Below are 26074 nucleotides of genomic sequence, written 5' to 3'. Positions count from 1 at the left end.
ATCGTATCTTTTATCATATTTTTTTGCTTTCGTTTATGTGAACTCTGGTAAATTTGCATGTAGCATGGGATTGTTGATGAATAAACGGATTTATATTTGTTTTGTGGAGACACATTTATGTGGCTAAGTGTAAATGGAACTGTTTTAACAAAATTAGATAGCTATCCGATCAGTAAAAATGCATGGTGACCATTTGTAAATAGGCTCAGTAAGTGGTCTTCAGTTCTGAAACAGTTTTGTTTCAAAAGATCAAGAAATTTGTTTGTTTTTAATGATATCCATTTTTTTTTTTTTTTTAAATAATGTGGTGTTTTTTTCAGGTTTGGCTTCATGCTCCCTATGAACTGCACCTCTCTCTCTTTGAGCACTTCATTGAACTTCTGACTGAATCCAGGTAATCCATCTGTACTTTTCTTACTGAATCTTTGATTCAGGGCAATTGATTGAAACCTTTCTGCAATTTAATGGGACTTCTTTGGGCTCGGTCTTTACTTTTAAGCACTATAGAAGGCTGGTAGTGCACATTAAGCATCAGCATTATGATGGTGACCTAGCAAATTATTCTAATATGATCTGATTTGATGCTTGAGATAGAAATTCCCCTAGGCACCTGACTTAAGCGAAATGGGGCTTCTGCACTTTGACACCCTAGGCATCTCCGCTTTGACACCTACAAATTTATACTCTACTAGGTGTCTCCAATTCGACACCTGCTTCAGATCAAATGATGTCTCATCCCTTGTGAACATTAAGATCTTGGGATTAAGATCTTTAATGTTCCACTAACCTGCTGCGCAGCAGTAATCAGACAGACTCCAGACAATGCCTTCAATATGCTAGAATCACAGTCGGGATAATCTCGGAGCAATTTCAGAGAAAAATCCCCTGACAAAGAGGGTACAATAGTTTTTATAAAAAAGGAACATGGTAAAGGTGACACGATTCATTACATCATCACCTCGATCATGAGGTTGGACATACATAACAAAACTAGACACCTGTCTAGTTTTATTTCTCCTTTTGTTATTTTCAGACACACAGTAACTCTGACATTCAGTATCAAAAGCATATATAAATGTTATCCCTGTAAAGAAAGAAATGTTAGTTATGATTAAAATTAAAGTTAACATTAAAATTTCTTCCACATGCTCAAGACACATTTTAGTGTTTTTCACCTTATAAATGTCTCAATGTTACTTTTGAACAATTTAATGAATCATTACTAAATAAAAGTATGAATTTCTTTTGGAAAAAAAGAAATCTTAATGACATGAACTTTTGAATGCTAGTGAATGTATCACATGGTATATGAAATGTATCACATGGATTTTTGAGGTCTTCTCCAATATGTACATAATAGACAAGGGGAGAGTGAATATGAGAGGGGGAGTGATGTTACTAAATTCAGAGAAATGAATTAAACTGTGATCACTAACACAGTGTTTTATTGTTTTGGTTCTCAGTGAAGCTGCTAAGAATGCCAAACTATTGCGGGAGTTCCAGCTGATTCCCAAACTGCTGCTGACTCTGAGGGATCAGTCTCTGTCTCAGCCCACCATCGCTGCCATCGGCAATGTCCTAAGTCTCCTGCTGCAGGGCTTTCCCAACTCATATGACCTGCTCAGGTAGGCACCGAGATGTAGGCCCTTTTAAATGTATGCTGTCTAAACCACAGAAAAGAGAAGACTGAATCTGAATCAGAATTGACACATTCAGATCCATCTGATTTTGGGCCGTTTCAGTTGCCACAGAATATACTGTTTTTAGAAGCAGAGGTGACTTAAGGAATCATTTCTGTTGTCTAAGAATTATCTGGTTAAATATTACAATAATAACTATGTATAAAAAAAAATCGTCTTGAAAAACAATAAAATTACTTGTTCATTTTCTTTGTGGCTAAGGTTTGGGCAGTTCATCTCTTCAACATTACCAACATTTGCAGTCTGTGAGAAGTTTGTCATTATGGAGAACACCAATGAGGAGAAGATCGATAGAGGTTGGTGATCTTTGTTTTAAGTTTCAAAGAAGTTTAGTATCAAAGAAGCATTCTGTCTATTTATCACTCTAACAACTCAGGCCCTTTCAAACCAAGCAGCCTTTTTTATGTTAGTCAACATCAAATTTGTGCGTGGGGGAAAAAAAAAAATTCAATGGAAAATCTGCATGCAAAATTCCTATAATGCAGATACAACATTACCATAACATGAGCGCACCTTTAATCCTCTTCCTGGGTGTTTGTCCAGGTGTTGATGATGAGTTTGGAGGCCTCCTGTCATCCAACCTGATTCTTCTGCGGAACAGACTGCTGGACATCCTGCTCAAACAGCTCTTCAGCTGCAAAGAGAAGAGCACTGTTAATGCACAGTGAGTGATGCTCCTAAATTAAATCATGGGTGAATTATTAGACTTTAGAGAGCTGCACTGCATTTTACAGAATCTGTAACATTGTTACCCGAGTCTGCTAGCTTAGGGATGATATCTGTGATTGGATACAGATGGAACTGGGCACTTCGAATATGTGTCCAAAATGATTTAGTGTGGCCTAAATGCTTTTATTGCTTAATTGTAAATTAATCCTGTTGACATAAAACATTAAAACATATGTTTCTAAGTTTCGCTTCCATATTAATCACCCTACCCCTAAAATTTTCCTTTCTGCTATCTCCCACAGGGCATGTGATGAGCTTGTGCGCACCTTGGGTTTTGATTGGTTGTTGATGTTTATGGAAGAACACATTCACTCTAGCACGGTGACGGCAGCTCTCTTGATCTTGGTGGTGTTGCTGAGTAACCAATCCATCCTGAGCCGGTTTAAAGAGGGCCTGTCTGGTGGAGGGTGGCTGGACCACACAGACTCTGTGCTCACTAATAAGATAGGCACTGTTCTGGGTGAGACCTATGTAATCATATTCACTGATTATATAGATGTTAAGAAACAACTATCATTAAACAATAATTTTATAGTTATATAAAAAAATAAAGTTTATAGTATTATAACATAATTTGTGGGCTGTTCTTTTGCTCATATCTCCTTTCAGGTTTTAATGTGGGCCGCAGTGCAGGAGGCAGGTCGACGGTTCGTGAAATCAACCGAGATGCCTGCCATTTCCCAGGATTCCCTGTGTTGCAAACTCTACTACCCAAACACACCAACGTTCCAGAGATTTACTTCATGCTCATGGCCCTCTTCCTCCAGCAGCCAATCACAGAGCTGCCTGACAGCCTGCAGGTACATGTCAGTATACAAACCTTTTTTTCCCTACTAATCAAACTTAATGTCTGTGTTTTGTGTGTGTGTGTGTGTGTGTGTAACTTAACTATATTTTGGGGACAAATTTGTACCCAGAAGTGACCAAAACCTGACAAAATCTCCAAAAACCTCCCTTTAGGGACGTCCTTATTTTGTAAAACTGGTTTAAAAATAAAGTAATTAAAGGTTTTTTAAAAATGTAAGAATGCAGTTTTTTGTGATGGGTAGGTTTAGGGCTAGGGTTGGTATAAGGGGATAGAACATACAGTTTGTACAGTATAATAACCATTAGGTCTATGGAATTTAGATAGCTAAGTAAACGTGAGTGTGAGTTGTCTAGCAATCCATATGATTTCACATGTCTGAGACTACTACTGAAAATACTAATTTATAATTTTACATAATACATTTGTAAAATAATTTTTATTATCTACATCTGAGTGTACAATTTGTTTAAAAACATTGAACTGAAAAATTAAAATTAAAAAACAGTATTTTCCTTTTTGACCTTTTGCACACATGCTCAATGTCACAATTTGATTTTATCATTAATGACCTAGAAATAGTGCAGAACCTGAATAATTTTACACCATATTTCTTTGTTTTAATCAAAATCCTAAAACTTGTGTTTATTTACAAATGTAACCTCAACCCTTTGGATCACACTGTATTTTAAGGTGGCTTGTAAATATAAATTATACTGGTGTTCAAAATTCTAATTATTTTCATTTATCATCCTTTCAATCATGCATGCTTTAATTAAATGTTAACCATCTGCCCTTTCCTCTGTGTTAGAGCATTTTAGTGTCACCACTGTACATTCTTTTACTTTTTAAACAAATATAAAACAAAACATAAATCTCGTATTATTAATTTAAAATAATTAATTATTATGATTTAATTATGTTTTAGAATAATATAATACAATTTAATAATTTATATAATATATATTTAACAATAATTATTAAATAATTATTGAGGTTTACCAATCTTCTCACACAGTTTGACCTGGACTCTATCTGGACATTTATATTTGGCGTCCCTGCCTCCAGCGCTACAGTTGTGGGCTCCATTCACAACATGTGCACTGAAGCAGCGTTCCTGCTCCTGGCCATGCTGCGCAGCATGCTTAACCTGGTGAGTCTCCAACTCGCCTGCCTCAGAAATATATGTGTGAGAGGAGCAACTGTTGTAATCACAATGATTGTTCCGGTTGTTAGATGGTAGTTTGTCAGTGGTTTTATACTACTGATGAAGAGTTCTGGATAATTGGGAAATTAATGACAAACTGATGCTCAAAGTAAAAAATGAAAGAAAATGGTAAAAATGATTTTATGTTAAAATAATTTATCCCTTTGACCAGAGGCCCTTAAAATAAGCTCATAGCAAAAGCTGACATAGTTTTTTATATGTCTCTTCATCTAACCTGCAGCCTTGGCAGTCAGAAGAGGAGGGTTCCTGGCTGAGAGAATATCCTATCACTCTCATGCAGTTTTTCCGTTACCTCTATCACAACATCCCAGATCTGGCACCCATGTGGCACAGCCCGGACTTCCTGTGTACACTCGCTGCTACAGTTTTCCCCTTCAATATACGGCCCTACTCTGAGATGGTACACTATTGCGCTTTGTCATTGTAATTGGCTTTTGGGAGCTCAGGGCCTTTGAAAATTTGTCCTTTTGATGTTCAAGGTGAAAAATGTCTTGTTTTCTCTCAGGTGAGTGATTTGGATGATGAAACCAGCTCACCAACTGAAGAGTTTAAAGCCTTTGTAACAGATACAGGCATGAACCGCAGCCAGTCAGAATACTGTAATGTAGGCAATAAAACCTACCTGACCAACCACCCAGCCAAGAAGTACGTCTTTGACTTCATGAGGGTCCTCATCATGGACAACCTGTGCATGACACCTGCCAGCAAACAAACCCCCATCATTGATCTTCTGCTAGAGGTTAGATCATCTCGGATATCTGCGTGATCACAAGTGAACATTTTATTTGTTGCCAGTGAAGCAACAGAATTTCAGTTCATGTCATTGTGGATTTATTTTGTATTGTTTTGTGGCACATTGCATGCTGTTTATTAGAAGCTATTGTGGGAGTGTCCATCTGTTAGGCAGAAACACTAACTTTGCTCTCTGTACTCAGGCCTCACCAGAGCGCTCCACCAGAACCCAGCAGAAGGAGTTTCAGTCCTACATCCTGGACAGTGTGATGGAGCAGCTTCTTGCAGCAGATGTTCTGTTGGGTTAGTTGCATCCCAATCTTCAGGTTTAGCTCACGGAAAATGCTCTGCTATAATGCTTCTGTCAAAAATACTGTCATTTACTCACCCTCATTTTGTTCCAACCTGTGTGGTTTTGATGTCAGTGAAGATCAGTCACAATATATGCAAAAACAGGTCTTGACTGACCATATTTCAGTAATTCTCAGCCTTTTTGACTAGAAGTCCCCACCGTTGTCCAACAAAATATACAAAAATATATATATTTTCAGAATTTCTGCTGTAATTATGACAGCTGAGCACATTGCTAATAGTTATTAAGGAGTAAACATATGATTTACAAGTTTACATCTTAATTTTATATGACTTTTTAGCATTTACATTTAGAGACTAGAGTTAGATTATTTAGTATATTAACGATAATTTATTTAAATATTTTTAAGTCATCCTATGCCTGCTGATTGAGAACCACTGCCATACTGGAATGTACCTACCTCAAATAAGATTTGATAGCTATGGAAGATGCTGTGATATACAGAGAATGATGATCTAAATTTTGTGTCTGTTTCTCATAAGGCTTCAAAAGGATTGTTATATAATATAGCTCATGGCTCATGCAAACTACATTCATGGTACTTTTTTGGTGCTCGACAACCCCAGTCTAGGAGCTGTTGAATATCTAGTTTGTTTCATGTATGAAAAACATTAAGGGTTTGGAATGTCACGAGTGTGAGTAAACGATAATAGATATTTTATTTTAAGTAAATTATTAGTTTAGCTGCCAGTGTGCCCCTTAAGCTGGAGGTTGATGGTGACTTCTGTGACTCCAGACCTCCACTACATTTCCTTGTTCTATTATTTCCAAAGTAAAAATGACATTAACCATTCATTGCAATTTTTTAATTTGTGTGGGTCTGTCCTCCAACAGGTGAGGAGGCATCATTGCCCATAACGACAGGAGGAAGTTACCAGGTCCTGGTCAACAATGTCTTCTACTTCACCCAGCGTGTGGTGGATAAGCTGTGGCAAGGCATGTTCAATAAAGAGTCCAAGCTAGTGGTGGAATTCATAGTTCAGCTGATCACCCAGGTGAGCGCAGTCCTGTGAACTCATACTAGGTGTTTCACATTTATGCTTTCGCCTACATCAGAACAAGCACACTTATTGCTATTGTCAAAGTGTCTTTATATATACAAATTAATACTTTTAGTGTACATGTCTTAAATGTACACTAACAAAATTTTCACTAAAACTAAAAAATGTTTCACTAAAAAGGACGCACAAAGTGATGTGATTTTATCCTGTTATTACATTATAACATTCTATTAGTTTTACAATGCTCCTTCTCTTTCTCTCTCTCTCTCTCTCTCTTACACTCCTCATGTGCAAGACTATCTTGCATTCCTATGTGACTTAAATGAGTGTTAGTTTCTCAACAAATCTCCTTTTCTCCTTTCTTCTGTTTTTTCTGTTGTTTTTTTTTTTTCCAGTCCAAACGGCGATCACAGGGTTTGTCTCTGGACTCAATCTACCATTGTCTGAACCGAACAATCCTTTACCAGCTCTCACGACCACACAAGACAGTCCCGCAACAGGTCACCCTTCTGGATTCACTGCGTGTGCTGACGGTAAACCGAAACCTTGTGCTGGGACCTGGCAACCATGACCAGGAGTTTGTGGCCTGTCTGGCCCACTGCTTGATCAACCTGCACACGGGGAGGTGAGAGAGACACATAGAGGCAGTATGATGTTTTCAGGCACTTTATGTGAAAACAAGGGTTTATGAATATAGAGTGAATATATTGACACGTTAGACTCTCGTGCAGTGGTTTCCGTTTGACATGCAGTCTCTGGTTCAAATCCAGACTTAAAGGTGATTCAGAGGTTAAGAGGTGGTTCAGTGTTTTTTTTTCTAGGCTTGATTGTGTTTATAGGGTGCAGTTTAACAAGTCTTAATGCTTCGTTTTTAAAAAATGCTTTGCTTATTTTTCATATATTTTACCTTTTACCTATATTTTACCTTTATTATACACTGCTGTTTCCATTGTCATTTGAACGTCTGGTTTGACTTCCTGATTCTATGATATAACTCCCTCCGAAATACACAATGTGCTCACATTGGTTAGCTGGCCCAGTGTTTGTGATTTGCTGAAGTGTCCGGAAATGCCACGCCCCTCACCATTAGTTGTTACATGTGCTTCAGTGGAAATGTAAATAATGGCGTCAATATTGCCCTATCAAATTGAGCCCGAATCAGACCCAGATAGCAGTAATGATGAAGAGGGTCAAGCAGAACCTCTGCAAGCACAGCTTTTAAAGGACATTTATGAATAAGTGTTTAGATATGCTGTCACTTGTAAATGTTACTGCTGTTTGTTAGCTTTCAATATACGGTTTTATCCTGATGAAAGCTTTACTGTAGCTGAATACATGACTGAGTAGTAGCATTTTTGTATGAACAGCTGTTTGTCTATGAACATAGAAGTTTGTTGGTGTTTGTTGGAGAAGTATGCAATAGAATTTAGCTAACTGGCTAGCGAAGCAAAAACGTGTGGGTCTTTGTTTACTTCCTTGATGCAACCAAAAAATAGCAACATAATACATTTAAAAGACATGTACAAACAATAAAACGCACTTACAGTTAGGGACCCATAAACAGCAGCATTTTACTTTTAAAGTGGGAATTGCTTCATCTTTAAGTAATAGCCTTTGTGCAAATCCAGCATTAAACTCATGTAGATTCTGGAAGCTGTCTTCCGTGTAGACAATATCACTGATTAGAATGGGTTCTATTCGTAGTTTTCAGTCACATGACTGTCATGGGCACTTGTGATCCATATACAGCACCTGCATGATTTCAGTCACTAAAAACAGAAGGACGAATTTTTAAAAAGCTAATGTGAAAAACATTAGGATGGATTGCACCAATAAGGATTAAATTAAGCAAAGTTTAACACTAATCAAGGATTTGTTGATCTGGGTTTTATTTTAAATCGAGTAGTGTTGCACCACTTAATTTTAAACACAGATTAACTATGCAGAAAGACTGTTAGAATTAAAGGGCAGAGGGTGAACAGACACCAGGCTAAAGAACCCTTAGTGTAACGCACCCTTAAAGTGCCTTAATGTACTAAAACAGTGATATTAAAAGATCAACTTCAGTTTAACCCTTTTTGATGATGACATATTACTATATACAGGCGAGCAGATGAGCCCAGAATATGAACGCAATGCGCTTTTTTTAATTATGGTTTTCAATGGGAAAAAAACACTTTACGAGAAACCTCGTATTGCATTAATATTCTGTGTTCTTTTGTTTGCCTGTGCAAAGTATGCATAATCAATAAGGTGTATATTGAATTTGGTCTTTTAATATCATTTTAATGTCTTACTACATTAGATCTTACTACAAACCTGGTAAAAATGACTGGTAGGCAATGGAGGGAAGCCTTGTTTTGCCCGCCGGGGGTCGTTCTCCTCAGGGTGTGACGTCACGTGAAAACTATCAATTATCATTAGAGTACCTCAGGGATGATGTGTTTTTGTAGGCAAAACTCGAAAGCGCGTTAGCATTTTAGGACTTCCGGTTCCATCACCCCGAAGTCATATTTTCACATTTTGATCTATGACAGAAAACACACCAGTTTTAACCCTCTTGTGATTTTTTTTTTTTTAAACATTTATTGTGTCCTAAAAATGGCGGTTGCTAACAAATTGCTAAAAGGGACTCCTTTCTTTGGCGGGGACTTTAGACGTCAACATTTGGACAGCATTTCTCATGAAAAAGTGGACAAGTATTCATACACAGCGCAGATCATAATCAGCGAGCATGTTTTTAAATAAAGTTGTTTTCTAAATACACCGCGTTCCAAATTATTATGCAAGTGACATATCAGTAAGATTTTAGTAGAATAAGTAGAATCAGTAGAATCAGTTTCTCTTAGTGAGGTTTGGTTAGTGGTGACTAAAATGCATCTTTAAGCACAACTGATAGCCTGCATGGAGAGTTTCTTTTGAAACTTCTTTCTTTCAAATACCTGTTTGCTGTTCAACACTGGCTTTTTTATAGCTGCCCTTTTAATACAATACATTTTTTTGACAGGAACTTTCATTAATGAGCCTTTATCTGACCGAGTTCTGCTGTGCTCTAAATCACTCACAAATCTTATGATAATTCGATAATCTCCATTCAGTTTTCACACAATATTAGTTGTTTTCATGCTTTTTGCACAACATTGCACCATTTCATGCTTTTCATCTTCTGAAAGATCTTTCTTCCTCCCCATATTGCATGAGAACTGTGACTTGCTTAATAATTAATAATGTGGAACAAGCTCTAAGTAGGGTTTCCATAGACCTGGCAAATTATTTTGTCTGAGATTGATACCAGTTATCTAAAAAGACATGGATAAATAAACAAACAAACATTTTCTTAGAAAAAAATAAAATCTGAATGTTTATTCTACTGAAATCTTACTGATATGTCACTTGCATAATAATTTGAAACACAGTGTAAAGCCTACTGTTAGTTTTTTATATCTGACTTTATTTAGGCTTCAAAATGTATAAATGTGGTGTTAACTTGTAAAGATGTTCTTGATAGACAAAACGTGTAAGTGTCATAACCCTTTGTTAAACACAGCTAATTTTTTTTTCGATTTTCCAAAAGTCTATGGGAAAAATGCATAGGCTTTCAATTGAGGGAACCCGTGCGCCGCTAACTTCTGGGTTGGCCTACAAAAACACGTCATCCCTGAGGTACTCTTTTGACGCGCCGCGTTGCGTGCGTCCGGTGTAGACAACTCTTCTGCTTCCATAATGCCGTGCGACATGGCTCTGCCAACTTTGTTGCGTGTTCCCATGGGCAGGGTTTATATTAATTGCAGGGTTTATGATATCACCAACCCGGGAAGAAGCTTGTTGTAGTCCACACCAGATGTTTTTGTAGGCAGTAAACTGTCATAACTTTAAAAGACAAAATCTCTGTTTACATTGAACTTTCAGCGCTGTAACTTTGCAGATACTGTTTATGCTCAAGCAGCAACATTACACACTAACTAAAGTTGAAAAAGTGAAACCCCAATGAACCACCGCTTTAATGCATAATTTAAAATAGGTAAATAAATAGTTTATTGTTAAATTTTATTATTTATTAAAATAATTGCATTATTATTCATTATTATTGTTATTGTTATTATTATTATTAAAAGTAAGTTTTTTTGTAAGTTTCATTCAATTCCATTTAGATGAATTGACAGATGCTTAGATGTTTGCTTTTAAATATAAATTAATAATAAAATAAGTCTAGATAAATATACATATATAAGCTATGAAATAAATTTAGATAGATGCATAGACTATATGAGCAGTAAAAAAAATAAGTACATTTACATTAGACAATATAAAAATTTAGATAAATAATTTAATTTCACAATTTAATTTAAAATCAATAATTTAAAAATAAATAAAATACATTTAGATCGAAAGATAAATGGGTAAACATTATGTATGAGCTGTAAAAAAATTAATTTCTCTTCTCGTCTCAGGATGTTTGTGATCGTGCAGCTCTCTGCTTTGCTGTTGTGAGTCACTGAGAGATTTGAGGGGGAGGTTTACGTTGTCATGGCTCTGCATCTAGGCTGACTCAGAAGTTTGCCTTCAGAGAGACTGAGAAATGAGAGCAGAATTACATTAGTGTGCAGTGCTGATACTCTGAGCCTCTGTGCTCTGCTGACGCAGGAAGATCAATAACTTCAACTGATTTGATTTCTAGTGTCTGATGTGCTGAAATGATAGTTCATTATTATTACTGTTTGTGATCTGGCATTCAAACTCATATTATTGACTGACAAGAAGAATGTGTTCACATGATATAGCACTGATAAATCACTGGCCAAAAGACCTTGGTGTCTTCAGATGTATGAGAATCGTGTGCTGTATTGCTGCGCCACAGGTCACTTCTCTTTCATGTTCTCTTACAGTAGTGTGGAGGGCTTTGGTCTGGAGGCAGAGGCCAGAATGACCACCTGGCATGTTGCAGTTCCTTCTGAGAATGAGTCGGACAGCGTCCAGAGCCAGGATGTTAGCGAAGGTTGTTATTTTTCTCTTTTTCTGACATTTCTGCAAACAAAATGTGTGCTGGATTAAAGCATAGAGTTTAATACCTTAAACACTTTTACAAACCCTCATAAAAGCCATTATTGATATCTGACTTATTCTGACTTTCTTGTTTGGTGTGTGTGTGTGTGTGTCAGGTCGTCAGTTGCTGCTCAAGGCAGTGAATCGTGTGTGGACGGAGCTCATGCACAGTAAGCGGCAAATGCTGGAGGATATTTTTAAAGTGTCTCTACCTGTCAATGACAGAGGACATGTGGACATCGCCACCGCCCGACCTGCTCTGGAGGAGCCTGCTGCTAAAAGTTGGCAGAACCATCTGGGTGAGGAAAATGTCCAGTCAAACACACTCAAATGTTCATCACATGTGGAGCTTCACCCACATGGTTTAATTTTAGCAGCCTGTTGCTTTCACACTCTTTCCTGTGTCTATCTTTGTCATTCTGCTTATTTTTTATTTATTTTTTTCAATCTGCTTCTCTTACTGTGTTGAATAACTTCTGTTTTCCCTCTAGTCCATGAAAAGAAATGCATCAGCAGGGGTGAGACTGTTGCCCCAGCGAATCAGTCCAAACTGTCTAGAGTCAGCAGTGGCTTTGGTCTGTCCAAACTGACCGGCTCCCGTCGCAGCAAGAAGGAAAGTGGAATGAACAAGAACAACCTTTCTGCACAGGTAACCGACAAAACAACTTTCACAGATGTGGAAATGATTTCACAGCTGATCTTTTGGACTTGAACAGGCAGTTTGTGCTCACATGTAGTTTTGACTGTCCACAGGAAACCTTCCAATGGATGTTCACGCACATTGCTGTGGTCCGGGACTTGGTAGCAATGCAGTACAAGGAGCATCAAGAGGTAACCTGCACAAGTGCAATGTAAAACATGTATAGAAAGGTCAAATAGATTTTTATTTTTTTAGAATAATAATAATCGGTTAAATGTTTTACATGGAGTAGTCGCCAAATAAATATTTTCCCAATCCCAATTATAGTGGAATGACTAATAGAAAAAATAGATTTTTGTTCCAAATATGCATTTTTTTTATTCACAGAGGCAGCAGAATGCATTGAAGTATGTGATGGATGAGTGGGCAGGGATTGAATATGAGCTGCTTCGGGAAAGGGGTCTGTGGGGGCCTCCTATTGGCTCCCATCTGGACAAGTTTCAGTTGGACATGACCGAGGGACCTTGTAGAATGAGGAAGAAAATGGTTCGGAATGACATGTTTTACATTCATTATCCCTACGTGCCTGATCCTGAGCCCAACGCAAGTACTCAGGTTAGTGTCAGCCCTTCTTCCCCTCCTTTTTTGTTGTAATTTTGAATTTTAATGAGGTACCTACTAGAGGATGACACGGGAGTGGATTTTCACTCCTGTCCCGTCTCACTCACATAGAAAGAAATCTTGTCCCGTCCCACTCCCAGACCAAAGTTTAAAAAATAATCCCATCCCATCCCGCTCCTGGTAAATTGACTCCCACTCCCATCCCGCTCCTGTTTAAACTGACTCCCGCTCCTGTACCGCTCCCATATATTTTTTTCTTCAATTAGTGTTTAGTTAATACATAGAATTTGATTTAATCTGCTCTCCATCCTGTTTTAGACCAGCTGCTGAGCCCCTGTTTCTAGATTTTCTCCAGAAAATGGAAGACAGCAAATAAAAGAAAAACAGTACATAGTTCACACCATGTCTACAATAGTTTAATAAACCCAAACAGCACATAAAGCTGCATTTTACTCATTTATTGTTGAGTAAACAATACATTTATAGTTTACGTTTATAGTTTTTTTTAATGACATGTTAACGATTTTCATCAATTATGCTCTTGCATAATGAGTCCATCTTAGTTATATGTTGCTGTGTAGGAACAAAAGTGCATCTACATTTTCTGGATTGAGGGTAGAACGCCTCTCCTCTATCAGTCTTCCCGCAACACTGAAGCTACGCTCAGTGAATTCCGGCGGGAAGCCGTGACAAAAAGCACTGATGGCTTGTCAGCCTCTAGTACCTACCTGTAGTGTATTTTTATCTCAGGTACGTTTGGGACAATACTATATTATCACTGTGGGGTGGAAACTTTGTATCTCCAAAAAATGCTACTTTTCAGGAAATGGAAAAAACACTGTATTTTTTAAATAATTGACCCTTCGCAAAGACCTGTCCCCCTTAGTTACTGTTGCTTTGTCCAACAAACCGTGGCGCTGTCACGCCACACAGAGTGAAAAATAACTTGCATCGCGGAGCAAAGAGGATACTGACAACACGTCGACAGACAAGACAAAGCAGGTTACTTATGATATTAAACAAAGTCCCAGCTTTCTAACTGTGTAGTTTTTTTAGAGAAATTCGAAAAACAAAAACCGTTTTATGGCTCTTGTGTTGTGACCATGGTTGTGACAGATTGCTGTAGTGCCTCAGCTCAAGTTGCTCATGAACTGATTGTCTCTTCCTACTAGTTCATTTATGGCATCAAATAAACATGAATGAACATGAGAAGGAATGTTGTTTCAAACGCGGAAAGACATCAGTATACACCATTTTCCAAGTTTAAGTCCACCGAGGTTAATCTTCTAACTCCTGACTGCTTTATCAGACAAAATGGCAGATTTGGCGTTCTGATTGGTTAGATCGCTTGTCAGTCAAACTCCCTGCGAAGGGTCAATTAAGCACTGCATTGTTAAAGTTGATATTGTGGCCTTAAATATGAGTCAATATATTATTCATTTTATTAAATTATTGTTTCTTGAGTAAAAAAAAAACAAAAAAAAACACTGTACTTATTCAAAGAACCAGTTCATTTACCCTTGGCTTACACTGCACTTCATATGAGATATGAGGTCTGACTGACATTTTAAGGATCCAAATGGAGTTACAAGGTTTAGTCACAAGCTCTTTTTAGTAGTTTCCATTGGTTAAATATTTGCAAAACCCACAGACAGAGTTAAAGGGTAACCAATAGTAATAATGATTTATGAAAAAAGTCGGAATGTGGAGATACGAGGTGTCTGCCCGACAGTGGCGATAAACTACACGCATTAATAAATTTGGTTACAATGCAGGTTATAAATTACATACATCAGTTATCCATTAAAATGTATCATCATTAATAATAATAATGTAAATAATATTATTTTTTTATTAAATGTTTCTTATTTTTTAATCAGATTTGTGCTGAATATAAGTAAAGTTAGATCAAGGTAGTCATCTACAAAGATTTTGAGATTTGCTTAAAAAGAAGGTAATTATGACTGCCTAAAATAGAAAATAAACTTATGTAATTAGGTTTAACCTTATTTTACCGCATTAACTGAAACAAGTCTGTTGAATGTGCCTATAGTTCGAGTGAAAGTCAGCGTGTGTATAGCACTAATGGTTGATAATCTACTCCTGAATGGATCTTTTGTGAACTCTAAAACGTGAATTCATTTGGTCCTCTTGCCTTATCGCCCATTTTTCCCTTTTTAGAATCACTCTCAGGTGCCGTTACTGGACGCTGTGGTTAAAATACCAGTCCAGGTACAAACTGAAGTGTGCCTAAACTACAGTCTTGCTGTATGCTCACAAAAAACTGCATTGAGCTGAATGCTTAACTGTAAAATAAAATGTCCCCCAGACCTTCTACATGTGCCTGGCTCATGACAGGGAGACGTATGTGGATTCACGCCTCTGCAGAGCTCTTAAAATGCTGGTTGGAGATGTTTACTCTGCTTTCATTCCTGTTAAATATATTTCATACGCAGAGAAACCTCTAGGAAAATTTAGCTCCTTCCCTCCCATGTTTGTTAATCCCTTTTAATCCATATGTGAGGTTGAACAATATTAAAACAAGAATGTTGCATATTACTATTACAACTTACTAATAATTGATATTCATGTAGAATTATGTAATTTCTGCAGCACTTCTGGTATCAAACATAACTGCAGAAATAAAGACTGTTTCACATACTTCACCCAACTTCCATTGTTCAGCAAAAAGATACTGTAGCCCCGCCCTAAACTCTCTCCATTGGTTGAGCCAGTGTTGTTACTTGTGGCCCATTTGGGCTGCTCAAACAAACAGATTGCAGTTCTGTTTGGTGCTGCTAGTTGTGCAGAATTTACAGACCTCACCTTTAATTACACTTTCCTTGACTTGTATGTAGATGTTTTAATAGGAAGTTGATTAACAGCATGTTCATGCAGATTGTTTTTCTCCACAAAATCAAGATTTTAAATTTGCATACACTTAACTGAATTTGAATCTTGAAAAGCTGCTGATCTAAATTTCCTTTGTGGGTGAATATAAATGGTGTCTAAATATGAATCGCACACTATATGTGAATGTTCAGTGTGGGATTTTCTTACGGATTGATGCACATGTGACTGTGTCGAGCCCAATGTGTGTTTGCATGCCTCTGACTGGATTCCTCTGGCTGTCAGTGACTTGCAAGATTGTATTTATCATTACAAATGTTTTCCATCATGGTTGCTATAAACCCAAAAGCTAAAGTGAAGTAATCATATTAAACAGTTCTTGTTTAATTTCGATCCTTCCAGAAACCAGTGCGCTATCGCCGAGCGATCAGCTATGACAGTAAGGAGTATTACATGCGGCTGCTGTCAGGGAACCCGGGGATGTACCAGCACTCCATAGAGCAGAACACAGAGGGAGAGACCACACAGCAGGAGCCTGAACACGGAGAGGACACCATCGCAAGGGTCAAAGGTCATTATTATTATACGTTATTACGTTATAGTGAAACTACTACAGAAAGTAAATACCAAGTGCTCACATTATACATTGAGTTTTACAGTTATTGTTTATACATTTTGCTTGTTGATGTATGCTCAGAAAAGAGGTACCATTTTCAATACAGTGACTTCTTTTTCAAAAGACTTGACATACTGTACAACTACTACTAACTTGTTAGTAAAGGGTAATTCTACAGGCTTCCGAATGATATGATTGTCTATTTAATAAAAATCTGAGTGTCTTGTATGGATTTGACTCGATGTGCTGTGTTATGTTTTAGGTCTGGTGAAAGCCCCTTTGAAACGGTCCCGCTCCACAGCAGATGGGCCTGATGAGGACAGTCAAGACCAGCTGCAGGAGTTGCTGGAGTCAGGAGCTCTGGACGAGGAGCAGAAAACCGACAACACCACGCTGCTCCGTCTGCTGGAGGAGGGAGAGAAGGTCTGCAGCACTACACCTAACATCCTAGTTACACTGTTCAACAACTGCGACTTGTTTTACTTCCAGTCTCTGTTGCTTTGAAAACTTGGGACTTTGGATGAAGCTTTATTTTGATCACTACAATTGTGTTAGCTGTCAGATTATCCCCCATCAGTATAAGTGAAGTAATTAGTAAAATTAGTCTGGTTTGGATGATTGTTTATTTTTACTTCATAGATAATTTGGACTAATTGATATGAATGATTAACTGAGAATGTGTTTTCCTTGTTTGTTCTGATAGATCCAGCACATGTACCGCTGTGCTCGGGTTCAGGGTCTGGACACCAGTGAAGGGATGCTCTTATTTGGGAAAGAACATTTCTATGTGATCGACGGCTTCACCATGACTGTCACCAGAGAGATTAGAGACATTGAGACACTCCCTGCAAAGTAAGAGTTTTTATGTTTGGTTTTCTGCTATTGGCTAATTACAAAGACTCACTTGTAGCTGTTCTTCTGCTAAAATTCAGTTTTCTTTGCTACTGGCCCAAAATGCAGATTTTCTGTTTATTGTTTATGTATTTTTATTTATTTTACAATATTTACAATATTTTAATGTATTTTTCACTCTTTTCTTGCTTCTCAGATATTTTCTGACATAGTCTCTAATAATCTAGTGCTACACAATATTCCCATGTAGGAAAAGATATTCCAGTATTCCTCTGTAATGACAAAGTTGCTTGTTTTCGAACTTTTTTTTTAATTAATCTAAATAAGAAGTGTTGATGTTTTAAATTAACTTGCACACAATTCATTCTGTCATTCAATTCTGTGATAATTTTTAGATTAATTTTATACAACTATTTATTAATATAAGTCATCCTGCGGGCTTCCCTGAGGCTGTCTAAGAACTACTGCTTTAGTGGTTATACTTTTGTTTTTGTGACATTTGCAGTATGCATGAGCCTATCATCCCCCGAGGGGCCCGGCAGAGCAAGAGTCAGCTGAAACGAACCTGCAGCATCTTTGCTTACGAAGACATCAGAGAGGTGCACAAACGTCGCTACCTGCTTCAGGTGTGTAAATGAACCGTTTGGCTTGATTCGTTGCTAGAACCCAGATAACAACAGGTAACTTTCATGTTAAGGCTGATAAAGAAGTTACATTATGCTGTCTTTCTCACAGCCAATGGCAGTAGAAGTGTTTTCCGGGGATGGAAGAAATTATTTGTTGGCTTTCCAAAAAGGAGTCCGGAACAAAGTGTATCAGAGGTATTGCCAACAGCTCTATTTTGAATGTGGATGTCACAGGTTTTGATCATTTTAGATTCAATTTCATTCTGTCATGTCAGATGTTGTCACACTCAGCTATTAAGAAGGCAAAATGGTTACAAACTAAATGACCTTCTCTCAGATTCCCTGTCACACACTGCAGCCTCCCCATTTTAGCAACAAGTGAAGTTTGACTTTATTAGAACAGGTGTACTGCACATTCATAAACAACTGTAATAGACTACACTAAGATGCATGGATGATTTTATCAGTAAATGTGTTTGTCTTTTTGTCCCTTCGAGACTTGATGTAGAAAATGAGAGAAATACACTTTTCCAAGATTTGGAGTCGATAAGATTTTTTTACATTTTTTTAAAAGACATCTCTCATGCTCACGGGGGCATCACTTATTTGATCACAAATAGAATTTTCAGCATCATTACTCCAGTCTTCAGTGTCACATGATCCTTCAGAAATCATTCTAATATGCTGATTTGGTGCTCAAGAAACATTTCTTAATATTATCAATGTTGAAAACAGTTGACTTTTTTTTCTTTCTTTTTTTTGAAACTGATACTTTTTTTAAAGATATTTTTTATGGATGACTAGAAAGTTCAAAAGAACAGCATTTGAAACAAATCTTGTATAACATTGTAAATGTCTTTACTGACACTTTTTTATAAATTTAATATATCCTTTATGAGTAGAAGTTTTCATTTCTTTTTTAAAAAACTTTGAAAAGGGAGTGTATTTCAGCAAACAATTCTATGAACGGACTGTTCTGCCTTCATTATCTTTTTTATTAGTCATTTAAATGTAGGAGAACCTCAAAAATGCTTAGTTACGCTGTCACCACTGATGTCAATCAGCATTTACAATTTGTGGCTTTGCATTTTCTGAAGCATACAACTTAAAATCAGCTAGTGGAACACCAGCATTAGCATAACATATTTCCAAACTTTCAAAGCAGCTAAAGCCAAATCTTGTTTTCTAGGTTCCTGGCAGTTGTTCCCTCACTAGCCGACAGCTCAGAATCTGTCTCTGGGCAACGTCCAAACACCAGTGTGGAACAGGGGTAAGTTACCATCATATTATAAGATTATGAAGTGTATTTACCAAATAAACATTTATATGTGTGTTTCTTGGTTAATAGGTCTGGTCTTCTTAGTACGCTGGTCGGAGAGAAGTCAGTGACCCAAAGATGGGAGGTGCGGTATCTTCACATAAATTTTTTTTGTCTATTTGTTTTGTTTCTGCAGTGTTGCTCATGAAAGACTCTCTTTATTTGCAGAGAGGAGAAATTAGTAATTTCCAATATCTGATGCATCTCAACACATTGGCCGGCAGGTCATACAATGACCTGATGCAGTATCCAGTCTTTCCATGGATCCTGGCAGACTTTGATTCTGAGGTACAAACATGACCTTGATCATTCCTTGTAATAAATGCTACAGCAAAAAAAAATTTAGGGAGCTGTGCTGTTACACTGTTATCAGTACATTTACATTCTGTTGGTACTTTAGTACCAGTTTTGTGTTTTTTTTTCTTTTGATCAGTCTGAGCTTAAATCTTTCTCAGCTAGTTAAAGATGTTGAATTATTCCACAGGAACTGGACCTCAACAATCCAAAGACATTCCGAAACTTATCCAAACCAATGGGAGCTCAGACAGATGACAGACTGATCCAGTACAAGAAAAGATTCAAAGACTGGGAGGATCCTAATGGTGAGTCAAAAACCCCTGCTAATGATCCGTAAGTTGTGTTGATTATGCAAACTTTTTAAACATGCTTTTGTTTCTTCATAGGCGAGACTCCAGCATATCATTACGGCACTCATTACTCCTCTGCAATGATCGTAGCCTCATATCTGGTCAGAATGGAACCGTTCACACAGATCTTCCTCAGGCTTCAGGTTCGTCTTACATGGCTTGTTCTTTTCTTCATTTGTTGCTTTCTTCTCCTAACTCTGTATTTTAGTTATTCTTGTTGGGAGTGATAGAACAATTTTGAATCTTCTACAGAAACTACAGAAACCGGTCCTTTCATTCTTCTATACCCACTGTTATGTAGGTGGAATTAGATTTTGTAATAAATGTTACTAAATAAAGCCTCCACATAGCATCGAAATCTACATAGCTATCCACATAACATGTCTTCATAATAAACAGCATCTTCCGCACTCTTATTTAGTGTTTTTTCCCACCCAAAGTTAGTTTATAAGCATAAATAAAGATATTCATTTGTTTCTGCCAGGATGTTGTTATTAAAGGACATATATTAACGTCCACACTATAATGATAGCTATATTAGTGCCCACACCAACGGATGATAACATTCTTTTTATTATAAGCCTGCTTTTCTAAGTGCTCAAGCTGTTTAAAGTCATGTGGATTCTGATTGGCTGTTAATGTTTTTGTCTTCAATGTCTTCAGCTAGAAAAAAATCTTTCTGATAGTGATGCCAATGATATCGTTCCTCTGTGTCATTATCGTTATTGTTGTTGTGGACTTGCCTATTCTCATAGAATTAGAATGATTATTAAAACTGTATAGTTATTGTTATCATCCCTAGTGTGAACAGGCCTTTAGAGTTGATCCAGATTGAAGAGAGGTTAAAGCTGTTGGTTACATGTTAGTTTCATCTGTGTTTTTAGGGAGGACATTTTGATCTGGCCGACCGAATGTTTCACAGCGTACGAGAGGCTTGGCTCTCTGCTTCCAAACACAACATGGCTGATGTGAAGGAACTTATCCCTGAGTTCTTCTACCTTCCTGAGTTCTTGCTCAATTCCAACAACTTTGACCTTGGTGAGGATAAGCTTGACAACTAGCCTCATCATCTATACCTTAAATGCAGTCTCTCTCTTTTTAATTTTTATACAAGTATGTTATTTAAATTGATCGATCTTTCCTAAAGGGAGTAAACAGAATGGCACCAAGCTTGGAGATGTTATTCTGCCTCCATGGGCAAAAGGAGACCCGAGAGAGTTCATCAGGGTTCACAGAGAGGTAATTGGCATCAAAATACATTGTCCCTGATGGAGTCGGTGGTCAGAAAGAGGCTCTGTGTGTCGTTGTTTCATCCTATCCACAGATTATTAATACTGTTCTCCTAATCCCAATTTTAGCATTAATGTTAGAGAATAACTGAAGGCCATCTCCAGAAACAGGTTCATAATCTTTAGGGTCTGTGTGTGTTTTTTCAGGCTTTGGAGTGTGACTATGTCAGCTCCCATCTGCATGAATGGATCGACTTGATCTTTGGTTACAAGCAGCAGGGTCCTCCTGCGGTGGAGGCAGTGAATGTCTTCCACCATCTCTTCTATGAGGGCCAGGTCGACATCTACAACATTAATGACCCACTTAAAGAAACCGCTACCATTGGATTCATCAACAACTTCGGCCAGATCCCAAAACAGGTTAGCAAATTCATTTTAAAAAATGTTTTATGTCTGTGGTTATTCTGCTAGGACACCTGTGCAAAGTTGACTTCATACATCTATTAAAAATCCCTGTGACACCAGTTGGTTAAAATTATGGAAAGGAAAGGAAAGGAAAGGAAAGGAAAGGAAAGGAAAGGAAAGGAAAGGAAAGGAAAGGAAAGGAAAGGAAAGGAAAGGAAAGGAAAGGAAAGGAGAAAAAAGAAAAGAAAAGAAAAGAAAAGAAAAGAAAAGAAAAAAGAAAAGAAAAGAAAGGTTGTTCTGAAAAAAAGCTCTATTCTGATTTGTTTTACCGAGGCTATTTGGTTTGATATTTTGTATTTAATGTAATTAAATTCATACATTATTTGTGACTTAGGTGTCCATATACCTTTTGGTACCACTGTACAGTATATCCTGGTGTCTGTTTTATTCGGTATCCAGTTTAACCTCTGTGTTTCTTTTCTTTTAGCTGTTTAAGAAGCCCCATCCTCCAAAGCGGGTCCGTAGTAAGTCAAATGGAGAGGTACCTGGCGTGCCTGTTACAGTCAACTCCACCTTAGACAAGATCTTCTTCCATCATCTGGACAACTTGCGCCCCTCACTCACCCCTGTCAAAGGTAATGCAGAATGGATGGAGCTGTACAGTAGCATTCAACCAAACAGCCCACTTTTTGAATCACATACCATTTTTTTGTCGCTACTACTAGTTTTATATTTTGTCATATTCATTGTTTTGTAATATGTAAAACATATAAATGTCATCTACTTCATTTAATAACTATTTATTCATATTAAAAATATATATATATATATATATATATATTTAATATATATTTAATTTTTTTTTTTTTTTTTTAAACATTGCAAACAGTTCTGGCTATACAGTGAAGAGCATTTAAATGAGCTCTGTGTGTGTGTCATTTGTGTCACTTACAGAGCTAAAAGAGCCAGTGGGTCAGATCGTGTGCACTGACAAGGGTATTCTGGCTGTTGAGCAGAACAAGGTGTTGGTTCCTCCTGCCTGGAATAAAACCTTTGCTTGGGGTTACGCGGACCTCAGCTGCCGCCTCTCCAACTATGAGTCTGACAAGGTCATTTGCAACATACAAGTTCTTCTGTTTACTTACAGTGCTTTTAGCAGCTGTTGTGAATGGCTGTCAGATCGTAAAATGCATTTGGGACAAGAGCATCTACAAAGCTTTGCATATTCATAAAATGTGTCTTAAAAAATGTTAGGTTTACTTTTATATTAACTAGAGTTAATAATTGGGGTCAATTTTTCTTCTCCAAGCCTGCATTTATTTGATAAAAACTGTAATATTGAAATATTAAGTGTCACATGATTCTTCAGAAATCGTTCTAATATGCTGATTTGGTGGAAACATTTCTTATTATCAATGTTGAAAGCAGTTGTGCTGCTTAATATTTTATAGAAATATTGATGAATATAAAATTTAAAAACATCATTTGTTTGAAATATTTTTTGTCTTTTTTCTTTTGTCTATTTTTGTCTTTACTGTCACTTTTGATCAATTTGATGCAACCTTGCTGAATAAAAGTTTTATTTACTTTTATTTACTTACTGACCTCAGACTTAAATGGTAAAGTAAATATTTTCTGTATTTTGCTGAGTAGCAGCATTTATAGACAATTTCCGAGAGTTTCTTTGAGTTAACAAAAGCATTTGAAATTTTTTGCAGTATTTTCTTTCTATTTTTATCTTCAAAAATCATTTCTGTAGGGATATAAAATGTAGACGTGGAAACATTCTTTTCAATGCTGTTCAGATGATTTGTATTTCACTGTGTAGTAGTTTTTTTTTTTTTTTTTTTATAAAGCTTGTGTTGTTAGTTTATTCTGTATATAAAGTTTTCTCAACTGTCTGATGTTTGTGTGTTGTGTCCGTCTCATAGGCAGGGATAGTATATGAGTGTCTGTCTGAGTGGGGGCAGATCTTATGTTCTATCTGCCCCAATCCCAAACTCGTCATTACTGGAGGGTTCAGCACAGCCATCTGTGTTTGGGAGACCGGGACCTTCAAAGAGAAAGCCAAGACCCTCACACTCAAACAGGTAACCGTTATTAGCACATGATAGCTTTTGTTTCGTATTTGATTTAATGCTGTGCTTGTTTGATTCATTTTACTCACATTTTTGGGGATTTTAAACCAAATAATATATTTATATTTTCCTTTAGACTCATTTGCTAAACCTACTTTTGTATGTTTTGTATGTTGTTTTGTATGTTGATTTAATATATGTATGTATGTTTCCAGGCTCTTCTGGGCCACACAGATGCAGTTACATGTCTCACAGCGTCATCAGCTTACCACATTATCGTGAGTGGCTCTCGGGACCGTACGTGTATCATTTGGGACCTGAATAAGCTGTCTTTCGTCACCCAGCTAAGGGGCCACCGGGCTCCAGTCTCAGCACTCTGCATCAACGAGCTTACTGTGAGCCCACAATAATGCTTTCTAAAAGTTTGCATTTTTAAATTTTATTGGGGCAATAAAATAATCAATAATATTGGATTATTCAGAATTAAAATTGATTGCCAACTCTTCAAATATTTTTTTGTATGAAGTTAATTTGATCTGTACATCAAGTTCTCAGAAATTGTAATGCAAATTTCTATTTCTCAAGTGAGATGCTGTTACGTTATTATTTTGAAAAAGCTTACCGATTTAATTTCTTGCTTTTTATGATGCTTCAAAATAAAATGATGCCTCAGAAGTAACTGAAGTATTCTGTGATTTGGTTCTGACTCTGTCTGGGTATAGGGTGATATCGTGTCCTGTGCTGGCACCTACATCCATGTGTGGAGCATTAATGGAAGCCCCATCGCCAGCGCCAACACCTTCACCGGCCGCAGCCAACAAATCCTCTGCTGCTGCGTGTCAGAGATGAACGAGTGGGACACACAGAATGTTATCGTTACAGGACACTCTGATGGAGTTGTCAGGGTAACGGCCTTCACCTAAATTTACATTCTTTCTTTTCATTCTGTGTCATTAAATGTGTTCAACAGATAACAGTTCTTGACAAGTGACTTTATGTTGTAGTTCTGGAGAACTGAGTTCTTGCAAGTCCCAGAAACCCCTGCTCCAGACCCTGTAGAGCCCCCCGAAGTGCCAGACTGCTGTGGAGAGATTGGTAAAACATCCCCCCCTTTGCATCTTTTAAATGGCATTTATGCTGTTATATTGCAAAGATGATATGAAAGTATTAAATAAAATAAGTAATGCATTAAATTGATTAACTTAGCTATAAGCAGTTTTAGCTTGTCTTATGCATTATAGGAATTTATTTTGACTTTTATTGGATCTTTTCAGATTAAATAAACTCAAATCTTGTTTTTCCAGAGGGTCGTGACGCTCCAGACGATGACAGCAGTGAGTCTGAGGGCGAGGAAGCCAGCCTCAGTCAGGACCCCAAGCCTCGGACCTCAAACAGTCAGCCCAGCAGTACCGTCCACAGACCCAAACCTCGCAACGGAGCCTCCTGGTCTGTGGACAGTGGCTCTGACGACTCCCGCCGCTGGTCGGACACACTCAGCATTGACGAGAAGGACGGATTTGTTTTTGTAAACTACTCAGAGGGCCAGATTAGACCAGGAATTTCCTCGCAGCCACATTCCCAACCGCACTCAGCACCCTCACATGGGCCAGTGCCACAGCCTCTTCAGCCCTGTACAATGGAGGCTCGGTCCTACAACAAACTAAAACCAGGTGCAGTAGATTAAAATCAGCTGTGTCGTGATGATTTTTTTTATAAATAGCCTATATATATTTAATTTATTGCTCATTTAAAACGAATTTAATAGATTTCATTATTTTAATTTATTTTTTATTTCAAATTATGAAATTGACATAATTTACTTGAACATTTTTGATGTAAACCAAAGTGAGATCAGTAAATCCTTAAATGAATTAAATGTATGTAACCAAAATGTATTTAAATTCATAGGTTTTAGAAGTGTGGCTATTAACTCAGTTTAGCATTAGCATCTGCATACAAGTGCTGTTATCTTGTGTTGGAATATTCTTCTGATAGTGCTTTTTTTTTTTTTTTTTTTTTTTTTTTTTTATGTGAGCAACTGGCATGTCTTTACTGTTCGCTTTGTCTCCTGAACAGGCTACAGATGGGAGAGACAGCTGGTGTTCCGGAGCAAACTCACCATGCACACAGCGTTTGACCGCAAGGACAATGCTCATCCTGCGGAAATCACCTCGCTTGCCATTTCAAAGTAGGTACTCTGTGTTTGTGCTGGAATGTGGATAAAAGACTGTTTTCTACTGTGTCTCTAATGTGATTTAACTTTGACATGCCAGTGTTTGCTCAGAGGGTCTCAAATGAATTGTCTCTTAACAAGATAACAGCTGATAACAAGCTGTTCTTGTGTACTCAGGGACCACAGTAAGATACTGGTAGGTGACGGCCGTGGCCGCGTGTTCAGCTGGTCTGTCAGTGATCAACCAGGACGCTCTACTGCAGATCACTGGGTGAAGGACGAACAGGTGGACAGCTGCTCCGGATGCACCGTGCGTTTCTCCCTCACTGAAAGACGCCACCACTGCAGAAACTGTGGCCAGGTCTTCTGCCAGAAGTAAGACAGATTATTTACGATGATATTTACAAT

The 26074-nt window shown here is 37.5% G+C and overlaps 1 protein-coding gene across 9 annotated transcripts in view; it reads left to right on the top strand.

Annotated features, from left to right (window-relative positions):
- wdfy3 (WD repeat and FYVE domain containing 3) overlaps positions 1–26074 on the top strand; it is an 88921-nt gene that overhangs the window by 59793 nt on the left and 3054 nt on the right. For 6 of the 9 annotated variants that reach the window (XM_067408166.1, XM_067408161.1, XM_067408167.1 and 3 more), the window contains 41 exons: positions 321–394; positions 1464–1625; positions 1902–1996; positions 2244–2364; positions 2672–2889; positions 3039–3235; positions 4253–4387; positions 4683–4862; positions 4968–5201; positions 5398–5497; positions 6402–6562; positions 6964–7193; positions 11455–11564; positions 11728–11910; positions 12103–12260; positions 12365–12442; positions 12639–12866; positions 15054–15104; positions 15202–15276; positions 16125–16293; positions 16601–16761; positions 17042–17190; positions 17696–17816; positions 17926–18011; positions 19006–19086; positions 19165–19219; positions 19303–19422; positions 19619–19736; positions 19818–19924; positions 20666–20819; positions 20929–21020; positions 21218–21430; positions 21903–22050; positions 22370–22524; positions 23347–23505; positions 23709–23888; positions 24216–24398; positions 24498–24588; positions 24798–25163; positions 25570–25681; positions 25844–26041. In XM_067408166.1, the coding sequence (XP_067264267.1) occupies positions 321–394; positions 1464–1625; positions 1902–1996; positions 2244–2364; positions 2672–2889; positions 3039–3235; positions 4253–4387; positions 4683–4862; positions 4968–5201; positions 5398–5497; positions 6402–6562; positions 6964–7193; positions 11455–11564; positions 11728–11910; positions 12103–12260; positions 12365–12442; positions 12639–12866; positions 15054–15104; positions 15202–15276; positions 16125–16293; positions 16601–16761; positions 17042–17190; positions 17696–17816; positions 17926–18011; positions 19006–19086; positions 19165–19219; positions 19303–19422; positions 19619–19736; positions 19818–19924; positions 20666–20819; positions 20929–21020; positions 21218–21430; positions 21903–22050; positions 22370–22524; positions 23347–23505; positions 23709–23888; positions 24216–24398; positions 24498–24588; positions 24798–25163; positions 25570–25681; positions 25844–26041 (6008 nt within the window). The remainder of the gene's footprint in view (positions 1–320; positions 395–1463; positions 1626–1901; positions 1997–2243; positions 2365–2671; positions 2890–3038; positions 3236–4252; positions 4388–4682; positions 4863–4967; positions 5202–5397; positions 5498–6401; positions 6563–6963; positions 7194–11454; positions 11565–11727; positions 11911–12102; positions 12261–12364; positions 12443–12638; positions 12867–15053; positions 15105–15201; positions 15277–16124; positions 16294–16600; positions 16762–17041; positions 17191–17695; positions 17817–17925; positions 18012–19005; positions 19087–19164; positions 19220–19302; positions 19423–19618; positions 19737–19817; positions 19925–20665; positions 20820–20928; positions 21021–21217; positions 21431–21902; positions 22051–22369; positions 22525–23346; positions 23506–23708; positions 23889–24215; positions 24399–24497; positions 24589–24797; positions 25164–25569; positions 25682–25843; positions 26042–26074) is intronic. The other 3 variants (XM_067408160.1, XM_067408162.1, XM_067408168.1) reach the window with 3 other exon arrangements.

This window comes from Chanodichthys erythropterus, chromosome 13 (genome assembly GCF_024489055.1).
Source record: "Chanodichthys erythropterus isolate Z2021 chromosome 13, ASM2448905v1, whole genome shotgun sequence".
Lineage (NCBI taxonomy): Eukaryota > Metazoa > Chordata > Actinopteri > Cypriniformes > Xenocyprididae > Chanodichthys > Chanodichthys erythropterus.
The sequence above is the reverse complement of the archived record's forward strand: the minus strand, read 5'-3'. Positions and strand labels throughout refer to the sequence as shown.